The 17,516-nt window shown below is 39.1% G+C and overlaps 1 protein-coding gene across 1 annotated transcript in view; it reads left to right on the forward strand.

Annotated features, from left to right (window-relative positions):
• The first annotated feature begins 77 nt into the window (after positions 1-77).
• The window catches only part of LOC110057614 (sodium channel and clathrin linker 1-like), a 21,495-nt gene continuing 4,056 nt past the window's right edge, over positions 78-17,516 (forward strand). The window contains exons 1-21 of the mRNA XM_020764208.2: positions 78-355; positions 2,003-2,073; positions 2,401-2,438; positions 3,068-3,140; positions 3,359-3,414; positions 3,909-4,032; positions 4,446-4,517; positions 4,625-4,675; positions 5,802-5,867; positions 6,828-6,898; positions 7,650-7,740; positions 7,823-7,914; positions 11,366-11,452; positions 12,154-12,244; positions 13,142-13,240; positions 13,380-13,451; positions 15,466-15,540; positions 15,879-16,027; positions 16,389-16,501; positions 16,844-16,923; positions 17,327-17,463. Of these exons, the coding sequence (XP_020619867.2) occupies positions 304-355; positions 2,003-2,073; positions 2,401-2,438; positions 3,068-3,140; positions 3,359-3,414; positions 3,909-4,032; positions 4,446-4,517; positions 4,625-4,675; positions 5,802-5,867; positions 6,828-6,898; positions 7,650-7,740; positions 7,823-7,914; positions 11,366-11,452; positions 12,154-12,244; positions 13,142-13,240; positions 13,380-13,451; positions 15,466-15,540; positions 15,879-16,027; positions 16,389-16,501; positions 16,844-16,923; positions 17,327-17,463 (1,760 nt within the window). The 5' untranslated portion in view covers positions 78-303. The remainder of the gene's footprint in view (positions 356-2,002; positions 2,074-2,400; positions 2,439-3,067; positions 3,141-3,358; positions 3,415-3,908; positions 4,033-4,445; positions 4,518-4,624; positions 4,676-5,801; positions 5,868-6,827; positions 6,899-7,649; positions 7,741-7,822; positions 7,915-11,365; positions 11,453-12,153; positions 12,245-13,141; positions 13,241-13,379; positions 13,452-15,465; positions 15,541-15,878; positions 16,028-16,388; positions 16,502-16,843; positions 16,924-17,326; positions 17,464-17,516) is intronic.

Raw genomic sequence — 17,516 nt, forward strand, 5'->3', positions numbered from 1 at the left:
CAATAAAACGTCATAATATTACCATGTGATTCTTACTGACCAATCAGAACTTGTTTATCTCAAGGTTTTGATTGGTTAATGGAAGATTAGGTTGCCAACAAAATGGCGTCCTTCGCAGCTGAAAGAGGAGTCAAAGTTTGCACCAAGATTTTGTCGTTTCTTTCGAATCACATCGAAGTAATCCACTTTTCTTGAAGCAGACTTGATTGATAATGATCGTGCCCTCGTCCCTAACAGCTTTCAGAGATTCCTAGCAGAATACTTTCCGCAGGATACTTTAATCAATCGACCTTGACCTTCGCGATGAATTCAAGTTTACGTGATGAAGATTACATCAAATTTCTACAAGATCAAGGTACACTTAATTGTTGGTTTGATCTCTAGAAGGAAGCATTTATGAAGCCATGATTAGCGTACAACTTTGTCTACAGTGAAACGATCGATATCGCTAGCCCACGACCACCTGTTGATATGTTTATAATTCATGAGAAAACGATCGATTATGAAGTTATCAAATATTAAAGCTTATCGATAATGCTAATATAGAGATTTTGGGGGTATGGCGAAGCGAGTTAGGTCCCATTGTTAGTGAAAATGGTTTAAGATGTCATGTGCATACTTAAATGTTAATAACTTGTTATTGTAACAAATAATTTGAAGTCATAACCTTATTTACGATAAATGAGGGGTAACAAATGACAACTTTGATTTATATGTTTATGGCAAATCATAACTTACAACTTGGGTTGGATAAAGACATACAGCTGATTACTTTAATCAAAGAGATGGATCTATGGCACAGATTGCGCATCTTGAAAAGTGTGCTGACAATTTTCAAGTTTGTCATTGTGCTGTTTGGTGTTTCCTCTAAATTGAAGGACCTCAATGAAAGCAAACAAAAAATAACAAAAACACTTAAGAGGTAATTTTCAAAAAGGAAACAACATTTTTCATTGTACAAAACATGTTTTGACATTCCAATGTCATCTTCAGTCGCAAATGTTCGGCGGTTGTACGTTTGAATTTTCACTTAAGATGTAATAACAAAGCAAATAAATATGAAATGCTAGACAACTAAGACAATCTGAGCTACTTCTCTAACTCTATTGATGCACGCTAAGGGGCAGGTATGTTTTTCAGGTTGCAGGTTGAAAAATCGACTTACACATTCGAATAAGTCTACAAAGCTGGTACGCTTGAAGAGCACTCCAGTTAGCCTAAATTATATTAGCTTAGGTTGCTTGCAGTTAGCCTTTATATTTAACAATTATTCCATGAAACCGCGTTGGATATGAAGTGATAAATAACCAACGAGCGCGTAGCGCGAGTTGGTTATGATCACTTCATATCCAACAAGGTCGAATGGAATAATTGTTTTAGTATATTCTTAATCGGGTTTTTGCCGCCGATTTTTATTTCAACAATTTTACAGAGCGGAAAATTTTTAAACTTGGCGCACTGTTTTCCATATAAGGTAAAACTCCGACTAATGGCTCATAGTCGGAGTTTTTGAGCCAATCAGAGAGCTAGAAATGCAATAGTCGGAGCTGAGAATATACTAATAGGGTTTATTCAACATCAACTTGAATAAAGAGATTGTTTTAACCTGCAACTTGCAACCTGCAAAATATACCTGCCACACACCAAGCACAAACCAATTCTTAACTCTTCTTGGACTCTGGTCATTGGTCTCTTTGTTAAAATCGCTGATGATCGCACATAATTCACAGTCTGTCAGAGGTGATCACAAAGATTAGAACATGTTTGATTTTAAAGGGGCTATGATTTGTCAGGTATTTGTTTGATGTTACCTCTAAATTGAGGGAAACCTCAAATTGAAAGCAAACAAAATAGAATCAAAAACATTAAAGAGGTAACAACAAAGCAGAAGAGAACACAGATTGTTTCGATTAGGATAGTGAACAGTATTTGCTTGCTCCAAAGCAGCTGGCCAGGATGACCTTGGGTGTTCAGAGCTTTATATATTCACTTGATTTTGTAGTAAGGAGGCTTAATGCTGTACTTGAGGAATATCAAAAGAAATACCTGCCAGTAAAGGAACCAGATGTGAAGGTAAGGAAATATGACAGTAAAAATTATGATTTAATATTAGCTTTATGTAAGGCAGTTTAGTCAAAGCAGCCAGTGATTATGGTGATTGTCATCAACTGAGTAACAAAATTAAATCATTTATTTGATAATAATTCTTCGCCAATGTCAGTCTGTGGTGTTGCTCGGGATGAAGTTAAGACTGCCCTTATTCAATGTGATTTTCATGGCTATTGTTTTGACTCAGTGCTAGAAAATCATTTATAATAATTAATAATTATATTAAATTATAAATAATATAATATTATTATAATTATTTTCATTTAGACTTCATTATGCTTCTTTTGTCAGGGCACAGAGCCACTTCCACCATGGATCACAAACTCCAGGTAAATCAGTTGTTGTGACTGCATTTTCAGAAAAGTCGACATTAGATCTACCTAATGTTGTGATCTGGGGTTCGTTTTGGGGGGCTAGCTGTCACCTCCCAGAAAAGAATGCCTGATGGCAGTTTAAGATCTACCATGCTCATTCAGCTTGTTGTTCCCACATGTATTCCATACCCATTGATTCTAATCTCACTGGTAAAAAGTTTACATTAGTATTGTTAGTTTATTCATAACAAAATTTCTCACCTTTTGAAAGTTTTTCTACGTTGTTAAAAGTAGGATTAAAATTCTTAAAAGTATATCTGGTTAGCTTTATCAACCAGGATTATATTGTGTCAGTAAAGATTTCTCAATCTTACCTCTGGGTTTTTGGTGTTAACTCCTCCTCGCCTCCCACCCAAAACGTTCCTTTGGAAATTTCAGTTATATTTGTAGCTTTATGGTTTTTGAAAATCCCTTCCCCCTCAGAGTTCCTAGTAAACTTATTGAGGGTGCTGTTGGTTACTAAATCTTTCCAGAAACAGCATATTTCCGTCATTCACCTGGCAACATGGCAACAGTGCCAACAAATCTGATTCATCTTGAGAAAAATGCTCTTAAAAGTGTACTTATTTGCTTCTGTTTTGTAGCATCCTATCTCCTCTTCTGGCAGAGTATGACAACAATATAAGAGTTTCCCAGGAGCAGGTGTCATTCTTGAAGGTAAGAGAAGATAAGAAAAGATACTTAAGATAAATTCTTACATGGAACCCTGAAGAATTAAGTACTGTACTATCTTTTCTTCCTTTACCAGTGTAGAAAACCATTCAACAAATTAGGAGCCAGAGTAAATCACTAGATTTGAAAATGGATTTCATTGTTTGGTGTTGTAACACTGAAATCTGACACCTTATATTTTGTTGACTTTGTTTGAATTTTAGGAGGAGTTATCATCCTTGAAACAGAAGACAGACCATGTTGTGCAGGAAAACACCAGGTGCTTTGTATAATTTATGAATAATGGCATCGGACACTGATTCTAACCAGATTCTTATTAATATACAACCTTGACAATTCTATCTTTTTGTCTGAAAATTATTGTAAGGATATACTGTGAACTGCCCCTTATAAGCTCCCCTGTCTATAAGCAACCCTGGTGTTAGGCCCATCTACCTGTAAACCAAAAAATGCATTAATTTTTGGTTATAAGCTCTGCTTGGATATAAGCCCCCCTCAAGCTTTCATTGTTTTGAATTTGTTTTATTGTGATGGTTTAAAGCTTAATTACCACTAAATGAAAAGCCTATTTCGATCAACATGTGCAGCTATAGCTCGTTTCAAAATGGTTTTTTATTCTAGTTATAAGCCCCCTCAGATATAAGCCCCTTTTTTTTCAAGCCCATCTAAAAACCCTTGCAAAGTTGAATAAGCTCAGGGCTTACAAGCAGCAGTTTACAGTATTTTGTTAATGTTTTCTGAACATTTAAACAGGTTACATGAAGAGTTAAGAAGAAGCATTGAGGCACAAATGGACATTGTGCGGCAAGGAGAAGGAAGTGGTGTTGAAAAGGAAGTGATGGGGAACATGCAACACCAACTTCAGCTATTGTCACAGGTAATCTGCTATGGCTCTACAAGTTATTACATAACTGAGTTGAATTATTGTGTTTTCAAGAGAACCTCACAAAATGCTTAGGCTGCGGACACATGCACAACCTTTCCTACATGTAAGTTCTGTTGTATGGGGACCAACCTGCTTCAAACACAACGGGTTTTTGCTGGTTTAGATAATCTGTCCCAATCAAATACTTATCTTTAATTACGGTAAATACTGGTTGTTTGGCCTTACTCTTTGGGGAAATGATCAACTTTCAGGTGGCTAGATTGGTTGAATGAGCAGTCTTTTGAGAAAAACCATATTCAATAGTTGTTGATTTGGGTGAAAAGACTGCTGAATATCAATCAACCATCTTTTTCAATTTAATATGTAATATTATTATTACCTGTATTATTATTTCAAAATTCAAGGAAAGAGACAGCTACGTTGAACTGTGGCAAAATGCATGCAGCGAACTGGAAAAGCTTCAGGAAATTGAAAGGGTATGTTACATTTTTTGAGTGGTGGATGATACCTCTCTGAACTTAATATTCCTTCAAAGAGGAAACACTAACAGCCACATTAAATTTGCTGTTTTTATCCATCGTAGGAGAAAGATGGAGACCTTAAAGCCAGATCAAGGACCATGGCAAGCTTGCAGGTAAATGAGAAGTTTATAATAAAAACATATATATACAATAATGTTTTGAATGAGCTTCACTGACTTGATGTGTAATAAATGAAAAATGTTCTTCAGATTTATAGTACAAAACTTTGTTGTTGCTAACAACTTGCATTATTTATATTAAACACTCAATGGCTGGTCCCTCAGCAAACCAGTTAATTTTCTTTTCAGAGAATCTCAGTGTTTCCCAAGGAGGGAACCAAGGGTAACATTGAGATTGTAGTGAAACCAAATTACTTGTGTTCCTCAGGGACCAGTCATCAAGTGATTTGTTATATAGTGCAGTGAAGACAGTAAAAGAATTTGCGTGCAATGGCACTTGTTAGTCAACATTTGCAGGCAACAGCACACTGTTATCCTCTGAGGTCATTGATTTTGCAATGTTAAATGTTATGTGATCTCCATGTTGCCAATGAGAGTGAACACTGTCGGGAAGATATTCCTGGTATATAACAATAATTAAGCTTATTACATGTGTACACAATACAAACTGTGGAGGGGCAGTGGCCTCGTGGTAAGTGTGCTCAACTTGGGATCAAGTGGTGAGGGTTCAAGCCCGGGCTGGGGACATTGTGTTGTGATTTTGGTCAAGACACCTTACTCTCACAGTGCCTCTCTCCACCCAGGTGCACAGCGAATTATGCTGAGGGTAACCCTGCTATGGACTAGCATCACATCCAGGGGGGAGTAGAAATATTCTTCGCCTCTTTATGCTACAGAAAGTAGGATAATCTCCAGCTTGATGGGTCACTGGGCTTGTATGCAGACAGTGCAAACTGATTCCCAGTTGCAGAAATTTAAGACTCAAACTTGAGTGCAACCATTGTGTACAAGCCCCTGACCTTCTCATTTCCACATCATTTTTACCATTGAGAAGCTTCACTTTCCCAGCCTCTAAATGAGCGAGTTTGACGTTTTCAAGTTTCTCTGGATAGTAGGCCCTCTCCTTTTTTTTTTTGTTTCACTTACAAGTCAATGGATTGCTGTTGGGAACTGTTTTCATGGGCAGCTTTCTTGTCTTTTAGTAATAATATCCCCCTTTTTTTTGGTTTGGCTTGAAAACTTGGTTGACTAGCCTTCATCTCTCTTAATTCAATTTCAGAATGACCTTCATAAAGCCAGGCAGTTTGCCGAGGAACTCCAATCAGTAAACAGAAAGCTAAGAATGGTAAGAATCCGAAACCTGTTGCAGCAAAAACGTTTTTTCTCTGTGTCCACTGATTGTCCTATCTAGCCAATCATAGGACAGCTGACTGGACCAATTAACCAATTAGAACTCATCTGTGACTTAGCGCGGGAAGAGACGCAAGGACGAGAAAAGTAGCACAGTGCAAAGCGCGGGAGAAAACGCTCAGTTGCAAGAGCGCGTCCGAGAAGTCGTGTAATGGCAATGGCGGGAAGATGACGCTAAAAGTGAAAAAAGTCGTATACTGCCAAACACGGGAAACGCCGCATAGTGCTAAGCGGGGGAAGAAACGCTTAGTGCCAAGAGCGGGAGTAGACACTTAGTACCAGGGGCGGGAAAATTTTCTTGGTGCTGGGCGCGGGAAGAGTTGTGCGATCCGATTTGCTGTCAAAACAGCGTTGTCTTGACTGGAAATCTGTAAACATCTCCATGCAAAACCTGTGTGTCAAACTGGTAACTAGACCAACTGTGGCACTTTTTCGGAGAAAGTTGAATCTTTGACAAAAGCGTCCGTTTGTTCATTGAGAAGAAGGTCGTTCACATATTTTGTAGAAGAAAACCTGTTAATTTTTAAATTGTTTTCAATCATCAGTGCGTCAATGAAACATACGTTAATTTGGCGTTGTTTATACTTTAGAGCCATTATTTATTAAAAATTCAATCTTTTTTCAACATTGCCGAAACGTGGGCAGATGTGATTCAGACTTAATATTTGATTGCGATTCATTTGTAATTGGCAATCCGTTTCATTGTAGCTATGAAACTGAAACATCCGAAAGTTTGCCGAGAAAATAACATTTACACCACAGCAATTTGTTAAAAATAGGTCTTGAGATGTTGAAGGACGACTTAAGCTCTAAAATGTATTAAAAGAGGTTATGTTAGTTTAAGGTCAGAGAACAAAAGAATAATAACGTCTCGTATTATGTTTTGGCATTTTAGGAACAGGAAGAATTTCTCACAACAGCTCAGACCCAAGATCAAGAAATCGATCAAGTCCGCGGTGATTTGAGGTTGGTGGATTTTTTTTTAATGGTTCCTTCAAAGTCATGCCCCCGACGCAAAATTTCAGTTAATTAATTTACGTGGCTTCGAGCTAAACGACTAATCACACGCTTGCCGTGTTCAAAAGTACAAAATTTTAAAATCTACAGTTAGCTGATGCTTCAGTGTTTAAGAAGTGTTTTTAGAAAATAGACCAAAGAAAATACGCGCACTGATTGGTTTAAAATTGTGTTTCTATTATACAGACACAGAACTAGCAGGAGCTGTTGACGTAATGATGGCGCGAACGAAGATAATTTACATTTTGATGATCAAAGTGAACAAGTTGTTTTCACTTTTTTTTTTGTCGAATTTTCTAAAAGAAATAGAAAACATGTTCTCCGCGTTTCTATCAAGTTCTAGAAACACACCTGGAAGTTTGGGAGAACTCGAAAAAGCTCTGGAAGCACTCGTCTGCGGCTCGTGTTCCCACAGAATTTATCGTTCTCCCAAACTTCCACTCGTGTTTCTATGACTCGATCGAAACACGGAACGTGTTTTCTATTTCTTAATTGCTATTTTGGAGCTCCCGATTATTCTAGACAGGCTAAAATCGTCAAATAACTGCAGTAGCTTCTTAGCATTGATGAGGAGGAAAATAAGCTGATATTTGCAACTGATGTCTTACCAGTTTCTCACTAGTAATTATAAAGAATCTATGGCAGTTGGTAAAGAGAATTAACTTTTCAACCTGCACATGTTTTCTCTTTGTTCTGTCAGGAGATGCAAAGCTGAGTTAAAAAACTGCAAATCCCAGAACGAAGAACTTCGAAAAACGCTGGAGATAATGGAAGGACAAATAAGGGCTAGGGTAGGACCTCTGTACTCCGTGAACTACTTTAATCATAATCTTATTTCCCACAATAAACTAAGCCTGATGTTTTCATTTGCAGGACAGGGAGAGAGGTGACGAAGTTAACAGGGAACAGTCTGTGGATACACGAGTAGAACAACTACAGACTGCGCTCATTGAACTTGAGTCAAGGTGCGTGTGTTTTCCAAGGCAGCGTCCACACAAGGACGGAGAAATTTGTAAACGCCGCTTTATATGTACGGTTAAGCTTATCGTCCACACTAATCCGTCACGAAAACGGAGCTTTTCGAAAATGCTCTTCAAACCGGATGAATTTGGAATCGCCTGCTTTTCGTTTTAGTGTGGACGGAAAACACTTTTCAAAAACGATGGCGTCACGATAATCATGAGATTTCCCTGATCGAGTTTTCCTCAAACACAAATCCAAAATGACCGGTGACTGTTGCGTTTTTAAAATCCTCCAGCGTAGTGTGGACGGAAAACATTTGATGTGTTTTCTGAGTGAAAACTCCGTTTTCAAATTCCTCCGGAGTAGTGTGGACGGGCCTAAATGAAATAACGCATCCAGTTATTTTATGAATTTCTCTCTAAACGTTAGCCATAGCAAAGAAATTGGGGACACCACGAGGCGGGTCCACGAGGCCAAGGAAAATAACTTTGACTTCAGTGGGATTGCTTGCATTCGAGCAAAGCTCGCTTGCACAATCTTCAATTTAGCTGGATGCGCGCGCAGCTCGTATCGCCGCGATCAGTTTGTTACGTCATAACACTATGAGTAACAGCTGGCGCCAACAGGGAAAACCAGTCCACTTGTTTATAGCTAACCGTGCCATGTAAAATTTTTCCTTCTATACTACGCGAAGCACGTAAGGATGTTGATAGCAGTGTGTAGATCTTCACACTTTTTGAGTTATTTTTTTGGTAAAAAAAATACCTCTTAGTCGGCGCGTCGGGTATGTTATGAACGGGTCAATGGGTGAGTGAGTGAGTGAGTGAGAGATGTATGTATGTCACACCAATCAGATTGGATCTACTATAAACAGCCAATCAAATTTCTTGTTGTAAAGGTAAATGGTATGTGAGAAGATTTGATCCCGACACAGTTTAGAACGGCCATATTTATTCTTCTGTAAAAGAGGAGGAAGTATTCATATACTGGGTTTACTTCGACATTTTCTGTGGGTTAGACTGAGGATTTTAGTTACGAACGAGATGAGCCTTGAGGTTTGAGTATGCAAATGGAACGAGAAATTTTTATTTTTAGTTACAAAGGTAACTTGATACTTTTGTTTTTCATAAGGAGTAAATTCAATTAGAGTTCACGAATCGTCGCTTCTAGTTCTTAGGACATGTTTTAGAGGAGAAGAGACTATTTAGAATTAAAACAGTTCTAACGTTTACAACAGTAAGTGCAGGTGACGATTGTTTTGTTCTTGTTGCATGCAAATATAACGAGATATTTTTATTTTTTAGCTACAAAGGGTAATTTTACACTCTTGTTTTTCACAAGGGAGTAAATTCAATTAGAGCTGACGAATCGTCACCATTCTTTCCCACGAGATGTTTGCTATCTTTAGTTACAAATGGTAACTTCACACTTTTGTTTTTTATATGGCATGGGTCGCACTAGAGCGAATGTTTTTTTTGGTCGGTCCGAAAGACCCAAAAATATCGGCACAGACCAATTTTTTTGGGGTTCATTTTCCGGTCGCACACCACACAACAAGGCTAAATTCTTGTGTGAACACTGATAAAACGCTTTTGTAAACAATGATGCTTTCCCGTGAAGGCATACTGTCCATCAATTTTCTTAAATAAACACGCAGTTGACATGTTTAATGAATTTTTGTTTTCTTTGGGCGATTTTGGAAAATCTGCCTACCCCACCCATACACTACGGCGTCTCTGATCTTTTTGTTCCACTGACAAATTTTTCCAAATTCTGCTCGTAGGGGTCGCATTAGGAAAAGCTCCAATTTTGACCCAAATTTTGGTAAAACAAGCAGAATTCGCTCTAGTGCAACCCATGCCATATGAGAGTAAATTCAATTAGAGCTGACAAGTTATCGGCTATTGTTCCCAGGATATTAAACAAAAAAAGCTTCACTTCTGGACGGTTTTTACGTCTCTGCAGTAGCAGTTTCTTTTTATTTGATGGGCATTTTATGACATTCTTTTCAGTCCGATATTTTTAAAGGTAAAAAGTATCAAAACTGCTCAAATGTTCTTTGAAGACTGCGTGGCACCAAGTTAAAGTGCAATTTAATTAAATCAGACTTTTAATGTGTCAGAGAGGTTTTTTTCTCTTTCTTTGCATTTTCGGTGAAGTAGTGTTGTCGTGTTGTGTTGTGTTGGGTTGGGTTGTGTAAAAAGGGTAAACTTACGACTCGTATAAAATGCGAAAAGGTCTCTAACTTGAGTATTTTTGAGCAAAAATTCCTCTTGGGGGTTGGAAGGGCTATGTGATCGGTGAGTGAGTTATGCATGTACGCGTGTCACACAAATCACAGTGTGGGTTGTATCAAAGAACGAATCAAAGAAAAAAATAAGATAGTACCTACATTAATCTGGAGACGTGTCAGATTACTGTAGTTTGTTAAGTCAAACATTTTATAGCTTGCTATTTAGCTATCTTACCATTACCGATGTAACATCGTATATACAGGGTTAAAACTTGGCAGTCGCACGGTCGCCAGTGGCGATTAAAAAGAGCCCAGGGCCACTAAGAATTGAGGTTTGATCGCCCGAAGGGCGACTACGATTTGAGAAGTACGCAAAGGATAACAATAAAGATGAAATAAAATGCTCTTTCCTTGGAGTACCTTTCTTTTCTTTCTGTTCTTTCCTGAACTCTAAGTTCATCAATCTGTAGTAAAAGTTAGTTCTAAACTGCAAAATTTAAAGCCGTTCGTGATCGAGTTTTTAGATCACTCCGATATGTAGACGCCATTTTGATTTTATTGACACGTGACTCCAGACTTACCCAGAGGTCTGTGCGGTACATTTGGAAACACGAATATCGGCAAACTGCTCGAGTTTGGAATACAAAATGTGGAAATACTTCTCTGGATGTGAACAGCCGCCGTCGAAAAAAGCCAAAAGCAAGGACGATGTTCTGGAGAGTAACCAACTGTACGAGAAAATTTGAGGGCCACTTCATTTTGGCCTGGGCCACTAAGAGTTCAGGGATACTGGCCCGAGTGGCGACCAAGCACTGAGGTTAATTTTTAGCCCTGCGTATATACATCATAAATTCTCAGTTTCTTTCTTGCTATACATCGCAACCAAAGAAACTTGTCAAATTAACCAAATCATTACTGTAAACAGCTCCATGAATGCTCCTATCTCCAAGACTTCAAAATAAATAAATAAATAAATAAAAAATAACTCTTGCATGCCTTGCATGCCTATGTTTTTTTTTTTTTTTTTTGCTCGTTTGGTAGTCTCCTTCGCAGCCGTTATTAGGGTCGTCACGCAGTGGGGGAGAAGCGTTGCGTGACGACCCTAATAACGGCTGCGAAGGAGACTACTCGTTTTGGAGATTAGAAATAATCTGTTCTTGCCAGAACTGTTGTTCATGAGGATTGGTTTCATCGTTCTAGATTTGTATTCTTTTTTACAGGCTTTCCGCAACACTCAAAGAAGTCGGACGCCTCCGATCAGAGAAAGCGGAGTTGGAAGAAAGATTGGAGGTTTTACAGAAAAGAAGGTATTTTACGACATCTGCAAATATAACATATAGATATAAACATAGCCAGTTTTCTTGGACAATTCTGTCCAAGGGGGAAAGGCGCAGTGAGGTTTACCCTGTGTAAAGAACCAACCCGTGAGACAAGGCCAGACTACAACACCGGGAACTACGTGCCGTACTCTCTACTCATTAGAGCTCTTACGCGTTACATAAGGTGAGGTAAAATCTGCGTCGGGCCAAGTAGTCCACACCGCCGGAGCTTATCCCGGTTTCCGTAGCGCGAAACGACTAGGATGGGATGCTAGTCCATCGCAGGGTAATGCCCCATTTCCCTTTATCCATTCATACACTTGGCTGTAGAGAGGCACTGTGAGCGTAAATTGTCTTACCCAAGGACACAACACAATGACCCCGGCCAGGGCTCCAACCTAGACCGCTGGAGTCCAGCCCGCTAATCATCAGGCAACCGCGCGCGCAACTGCTTACTTTACAAAATGCGAAGTACCGTTTCCGTTAATGTAATTGTCTTGTCCACGAAGGCAATACAAGCTCAATGATACTGCAAACTAATAAACCCCCATGGCACAAATATTCCTAACTGTAAAACAAAGTGCGTCATAGCTGCTAAAAGAGGATAGTACGGCGCGAATAAATAGTCACTAATTTTCATGTTTCTCAGTTCTTTGTGATTATTTACAAGAACATTTTCCGCTGTTTAGTGCTGAACAGGAGCAGCGTGAATTTGAAGCCATCTCCCATGTGAGGGACAGTGTTCAGATGGTGGAAAATGCGATTCTGGAGAGAGATCAGGTGTGTGTGAAAATAATACAAACATGAAACCTTTTTAAAAAAAGAAACTGGAGATAAACTGGAGTAAATGTCGGCACACACGAGCGACTAGTCCTTGCGACCCTTCTTGCATGAAGGTTTTGAGGGAAAAGTCACCTTAAGGTGATTCCTTAGTATTGCATTGTGCATCCCTTCTGCGCACGATTTTCGCGTCATTAGCGCGCGCACAGGAGCGCGTGCTCGTACCAAGCGTAAGAGATTTACCTCAAACTAAGCTCGATAACGAAATAAATGCTCCTTTTCTCTTAAACGAGCACAGTGACCCCCACCTTTTATTTCACAATTTCAATGAGAACAATATCCTCAATAACTGAGAAAAAAATTTTGGCTATTTTTTTGGCAAATGAAATAAATACTACAGAGGGAGACATAAAGGGCCCAACAGCACATGTCCAAATTATGTTTCCTTTTAAGGATAAAAAAAAATGCAGGGTATTTGAAGACATTTTTTCTGGGACGTAGATGCATAAACAATCGAAGAAAGTCAAACCCTGTGTGATATAACACGCTGCATTGAAAAATAATCGAGCTTGTTTGTTACGCACGAAGATTACCAAGAGTACCTAAATAACCGTATTTGTCAGCATTGTGGCGTGGAAACAAGCACGGTGACCCCCTCTTTTTACTACGTTTTTAACATCTCCTTGTCCTGTAACAACAGCATACCAAATTTCAACAGAAATCTATGGCGGGTTCTTTTACTAGGGAATCACCTTAATTCAAACCAGTTTGAATTTGTTGGACAAGTCGGAGGGACCAAAATTTAGTGAAATGTTTCGTTTTGCCCAAATCAATGTAACTTTATTGCTTGTATGTTTCCACGGCAACAAGAGGTAAATAGCCTTATCTTGTTTCCAGGCTCTTGTCCGCGAGCAACAGAAAACGCAAGAAGTGAGCAGACTACAGGAAGTCATCAATAAAATACTGAGAGAAGCTGGGAAAAGAACAAGAGAGGAGGTACAATGTGCTTTTTTGTATTAATGTTTATAATGTTGCAAAATATGAAATTCATTCGTTAAGCCACTAACGGAGAGCTCTTTTTAATAAATGTAATGTGTTATGATGATTTATTGACTTTGGCGATATTTCTTGCTAGGTGGATTCTGTTCGGGACCAATGCAACAAAAATATCCAGAAATTAATGGAGGAGATGCACTTCCTGGAAATGGTGAGTACGAGGGAGGTAACATTCTGATGAATTCTAGTCCAAAATCAGATCAGTGCTAGAAATTTTCTAGTGGATTACTCCCTCGGGCGAGAATTTTCAGCCTGCATGCTAACTCGGGCTCATCAAAATTCAAAGGCCGCTGGAAAGTAGAGACTTAACGGTAAAGTAATTTTAAGTGCTGGAAATCAACTCAAGTATTTTCTTCTGAGCGTCAGGAAATGGGAGATCACAAGAGGGAAACGAGGTATTCGAACCCAGGACCTCGGATTAGATCACCGTTTGCTCTGTGTCCTCTACCGACTGAGCTACGAGGCCAGTCGGGAGCAGGTCCTGTCAGTTCGTGGGTAGTTACAGCAAGGTAGATATTTAAGTGTACAGTTGTGAATGCAATGTTGCTCCCCGCAACACTGAGATTAGAAGCTGGAAAGTAGAAATATTCTAGAAAATATACTTTAAAGTAAATTGAAGTGTTGATTTCCAAGTGTTGGAAATCTGAATTTCATCATGGTTCCCTCATGCGGCATTTGTTACCAAGGACATGGAAAGATGGAGATCTCTGTGGGACGACCAATGTTTCAATGTGAATTCAAAGGTTTAAAAGTCAAGTCGGTTCTTCACACGACCTTTGTCTGCAGACGAACCTGCTTTACCGAATTATAAAGTATACAACCTAATTACTAGTATGGGGGCACGAATTTTCGCAAACATTTTGTCAAATTTTCGTGAAATTGTTGAGTTAGGCTTATATAGCTATCTTAACTTGAGAAACAAAATACTCATGCTTTGCTCGAAAATGAGCGTGGAATCGCGCTCGTGAACAGCAGCCAAAAGTTGTTTTTCTATTCATGTATGAATTGAAATATCTTATTGTCCCTCAATTTCAGTTTCCATAGAATGTAATAAATTATCCTTGTACATATTACTGTAATGTATGCATACTAATTATGAAACCAGTTTATTTGTTGATGACATCAAATACATGCCAGAAACATTGAAATCCTTGTTGACATTTTCCCGATAAGACGCGGTAGAGACGGTTTGTGCTAAAACCCACAGAACTAACTGCTTTTAGTCGAGTTGTTTTTCACGATATGGAAAAATCTCCGGCCCGGCCAAGAGATAAGAGGTGGATCTTTGAATATTACCCGGTAATTTTGCTTTTGTTTCCGTTTATGTCCTGCTGAATGCTGTAGGAGTGAATTCGTTATTATTTTATGATTGTAGTAACCGTTCGCTTGAGTGATCACGTAATTTTAGTTTTGTTTCGCGTTTGCCGAACGTAAAATTTCAACATCTATATATAATACTTATTATCTTTCTACCTTAGAGGTTACTTTTCATTTTAATTTTTTTTGCCCCAGTCGGTGAGACAATTTATCTTCTTGCGGCTAGCGTTTTCAGGTCATTTACATAATTGCAGCTGGTTTAGTCAAGACCCATTGAACGTATAACAAACACACAGACTTTGTTATGTATCCAAACGCATCGACCTAATGTCATATCTTACTCGATTAAATTAAAGTGCACATAAACCAGTTTCTTGGCTGACCTATTAGTTGACTATCGTAAAGTTCGTTTTGCAAGCGAACGGGTCAGAACTTAGATTGCTTTCATATTTACAGAATTTTCGTCGAGCTGCGTACGCGCAATTGTCGCTGAGCAGCAATCGTTGTGGAAATTCATCTCCTTTGATTATTTTGTCAATTGAAATCCCCGTAGAGAAGTTTGTTCTCACAGTATTAGTAAGGTTTTGCCGGCCCCACTCTTTTTGATGCTTTAAAAGGCATCAAGAGTTATCGATGCGGCATATTTATTGCGTGACACGCTTCGGTGAGAATGTGCTGTCACGTAGTGTAGAAAGCACTACTCTAAGCAGCAGATCTGGGGCTTTTTCAGAAGAAGGAAGCACTAAATTACGGAAACGACTTCCCTCTGCATCGCTGAACGCTAGTATTTGTAGCAAGCTGTAGTAAGAAATGTCAGCTATAAACTGTTAAAAAATTTGTTTTCACAGGAAGGAGCGGAGAAACAGGCTCAATTAGAAAGATCACTCAGGGAAAAAGCTGCGGTGGAAAAAGAACTTGAAAAGGTCAGCTTCTCGCCGCAAGGCGACTGTCTGTCATGAAAATAATGATACTTTTACGATTAATGGTTAGTCGAGTAGGCGAGCACGCGAGCGTGCAAGCGCGAAGGTCATATCACACGAGGAGACGCGAAGCGGGTGCGGAGAAAAAATTTGTGCGAGATGAATTTTTCGCGTCCTAGCGTGTAGGCTCGATTTTCGGCTCTTTGTTCGCACATCGTCTGGACAACGTGCTTACTCACTTGTCTAAACCCAGAGAAGAGAGACGTTTAGACCCAGAATTGCTGTTTAGAATGTGGCCCAGATTCCTTACTATGACTTCTTCTTTCTGCAATGTTTTGTAGTTGTATCAAGAGGGACCGTCCGAGATTGCGCGGACAGGAATGACCTTCGACGAGTTACAGAAACGGACCGGTTACGCCGAGAGAACCCGGGACGAGGCTTTAAGGAGAGTAGATAGCCTCAATTCGACGCTCAAGAAAATAGAAACCAAGTAAATACTCAGCTTTACCTTTAATGCTCAGTTTTGTGTTTCTGTTGTAAGACGTTGCACAAACGCAAGTGTGATTTTGCGAAAGGTGCCGGTGTGCATGTTATTTTGAAGTTTCGCGTGAGCTGTAGAATTTTCTTAATCCGTCAGCGTTTGTGTGGTTTTTTACTTTATACATGTACTGCATTACAGATTTTTAGAGATTTTTAGAAGTCTTTTTTGTACCAATAAGTTTTTGTGGTTGTTATCGAGTAGCCACGGCGTTGGACGGTTAATCCAATGTTTTCTGCTCGTGTGGGTTTGTACACAAACGTGGTACTCAAGTTTTTTTTGTTTTTGTTTTTGGCTTGTTTTTTATTCATAGACATGAACAAGAGAAATCTCAGGGTGTCTCGGAAATTAGCGAACTAAGAAGAAGAATAAAACAACTTGAGGAGGAAAATGAGGAAATGTCAGACAACAGACTTCAACTGATAGGTAAACCACTTTATTTCCCTTTACTTATTTGCTGTAAATTATGCCTCCGTGCCAGATCATACCGTGAGTGTGCCAGCTTGTACCGCACAAACAGGAGATAACATTTTTATCATCTCTTGGTTATTGTTTTGTTTTCAAGGTTTGGATTTTCGCCATTTTGCGTAATGCTTAGGTTGTAATTTTGTGATTTTTTCCTCTGGGCTAAGGTTCGATGTGTGCCTGTCATCTGAGGATGAATTATTATGTTTTCGAAATACTTACGTTTCTTTTCCGGTAATCGAATTTTCTAATTGCGATGAAAAGGCGAAAGTGTCCTGTTTCCTGTTTCCTTGGTCTTCACAGATGAAATAGACAAGCAAAAACGCGAACTTCTGTCCGCCAGACAAGCAAAAGAAGCTGCTGAACACCAGTGCACTACAGAGGTATTTAACGGGAAAGTTGTGTTTTGTCTTGTGTTGTTCCCCGCTTTAGCATGCAAAGTTGTACAATATCTAAATCAAATCAATATTTAGGTCTCCTTTTACTGAAAAGCGTGACTATTGTCTCAAATATTTTTTGCCTTGGTTTTTCCGATTCCTTTTTGTCTAGTTTTCAGAGTATTCAAAGTAGACTCTGGCCCATCCTTTGTATGTGCGGCGTTTTCCGGCTGAGAAGTTTGGGAAACCAACGGAAACATGAAATTGAAAAACTGACTTTTCTAACAATAGCCGTTCTTTTGATCACTCTCCGTTGTGTTAGCTATGGCGTTGAGATTTACCTTCTACTTTGATATCATCTTCGGCCGTAAAGATGTGATTTAATCGTCCGCTGTCCTGTTACTTCCAGGTAGCATCGCTTAAACAACAGCACGAGCTACGTGAAAGAGATTTTGAATCGCGGCTGCGCAATGTCGAGGAGATGAACAGGCAGTCAGTAAACGAACTCAGAGAAATGCTAAATGGACAGCAGAAACTCGGAGCTCAGTAAGTCTAACAAAATAAACATGAAATGTTAAGTATGAAATCTTAAGGTAAAT

This window comes from Orbicella faveolata, unplaced genomic scaffold (assembly GCF_042242905.1).
Source record: "Orbicella faveolata isolate gen_17 unplaced genomic scaffold, um_ofav_v1 contig_35, whole genome shotgun sequence".
Lineage (NCBI taxonomy): Eukaryota > Metazoa > Cnidaria > Anthozoa > Scleractinia > Merulinidae > Orbicella > Orbicella faveolata.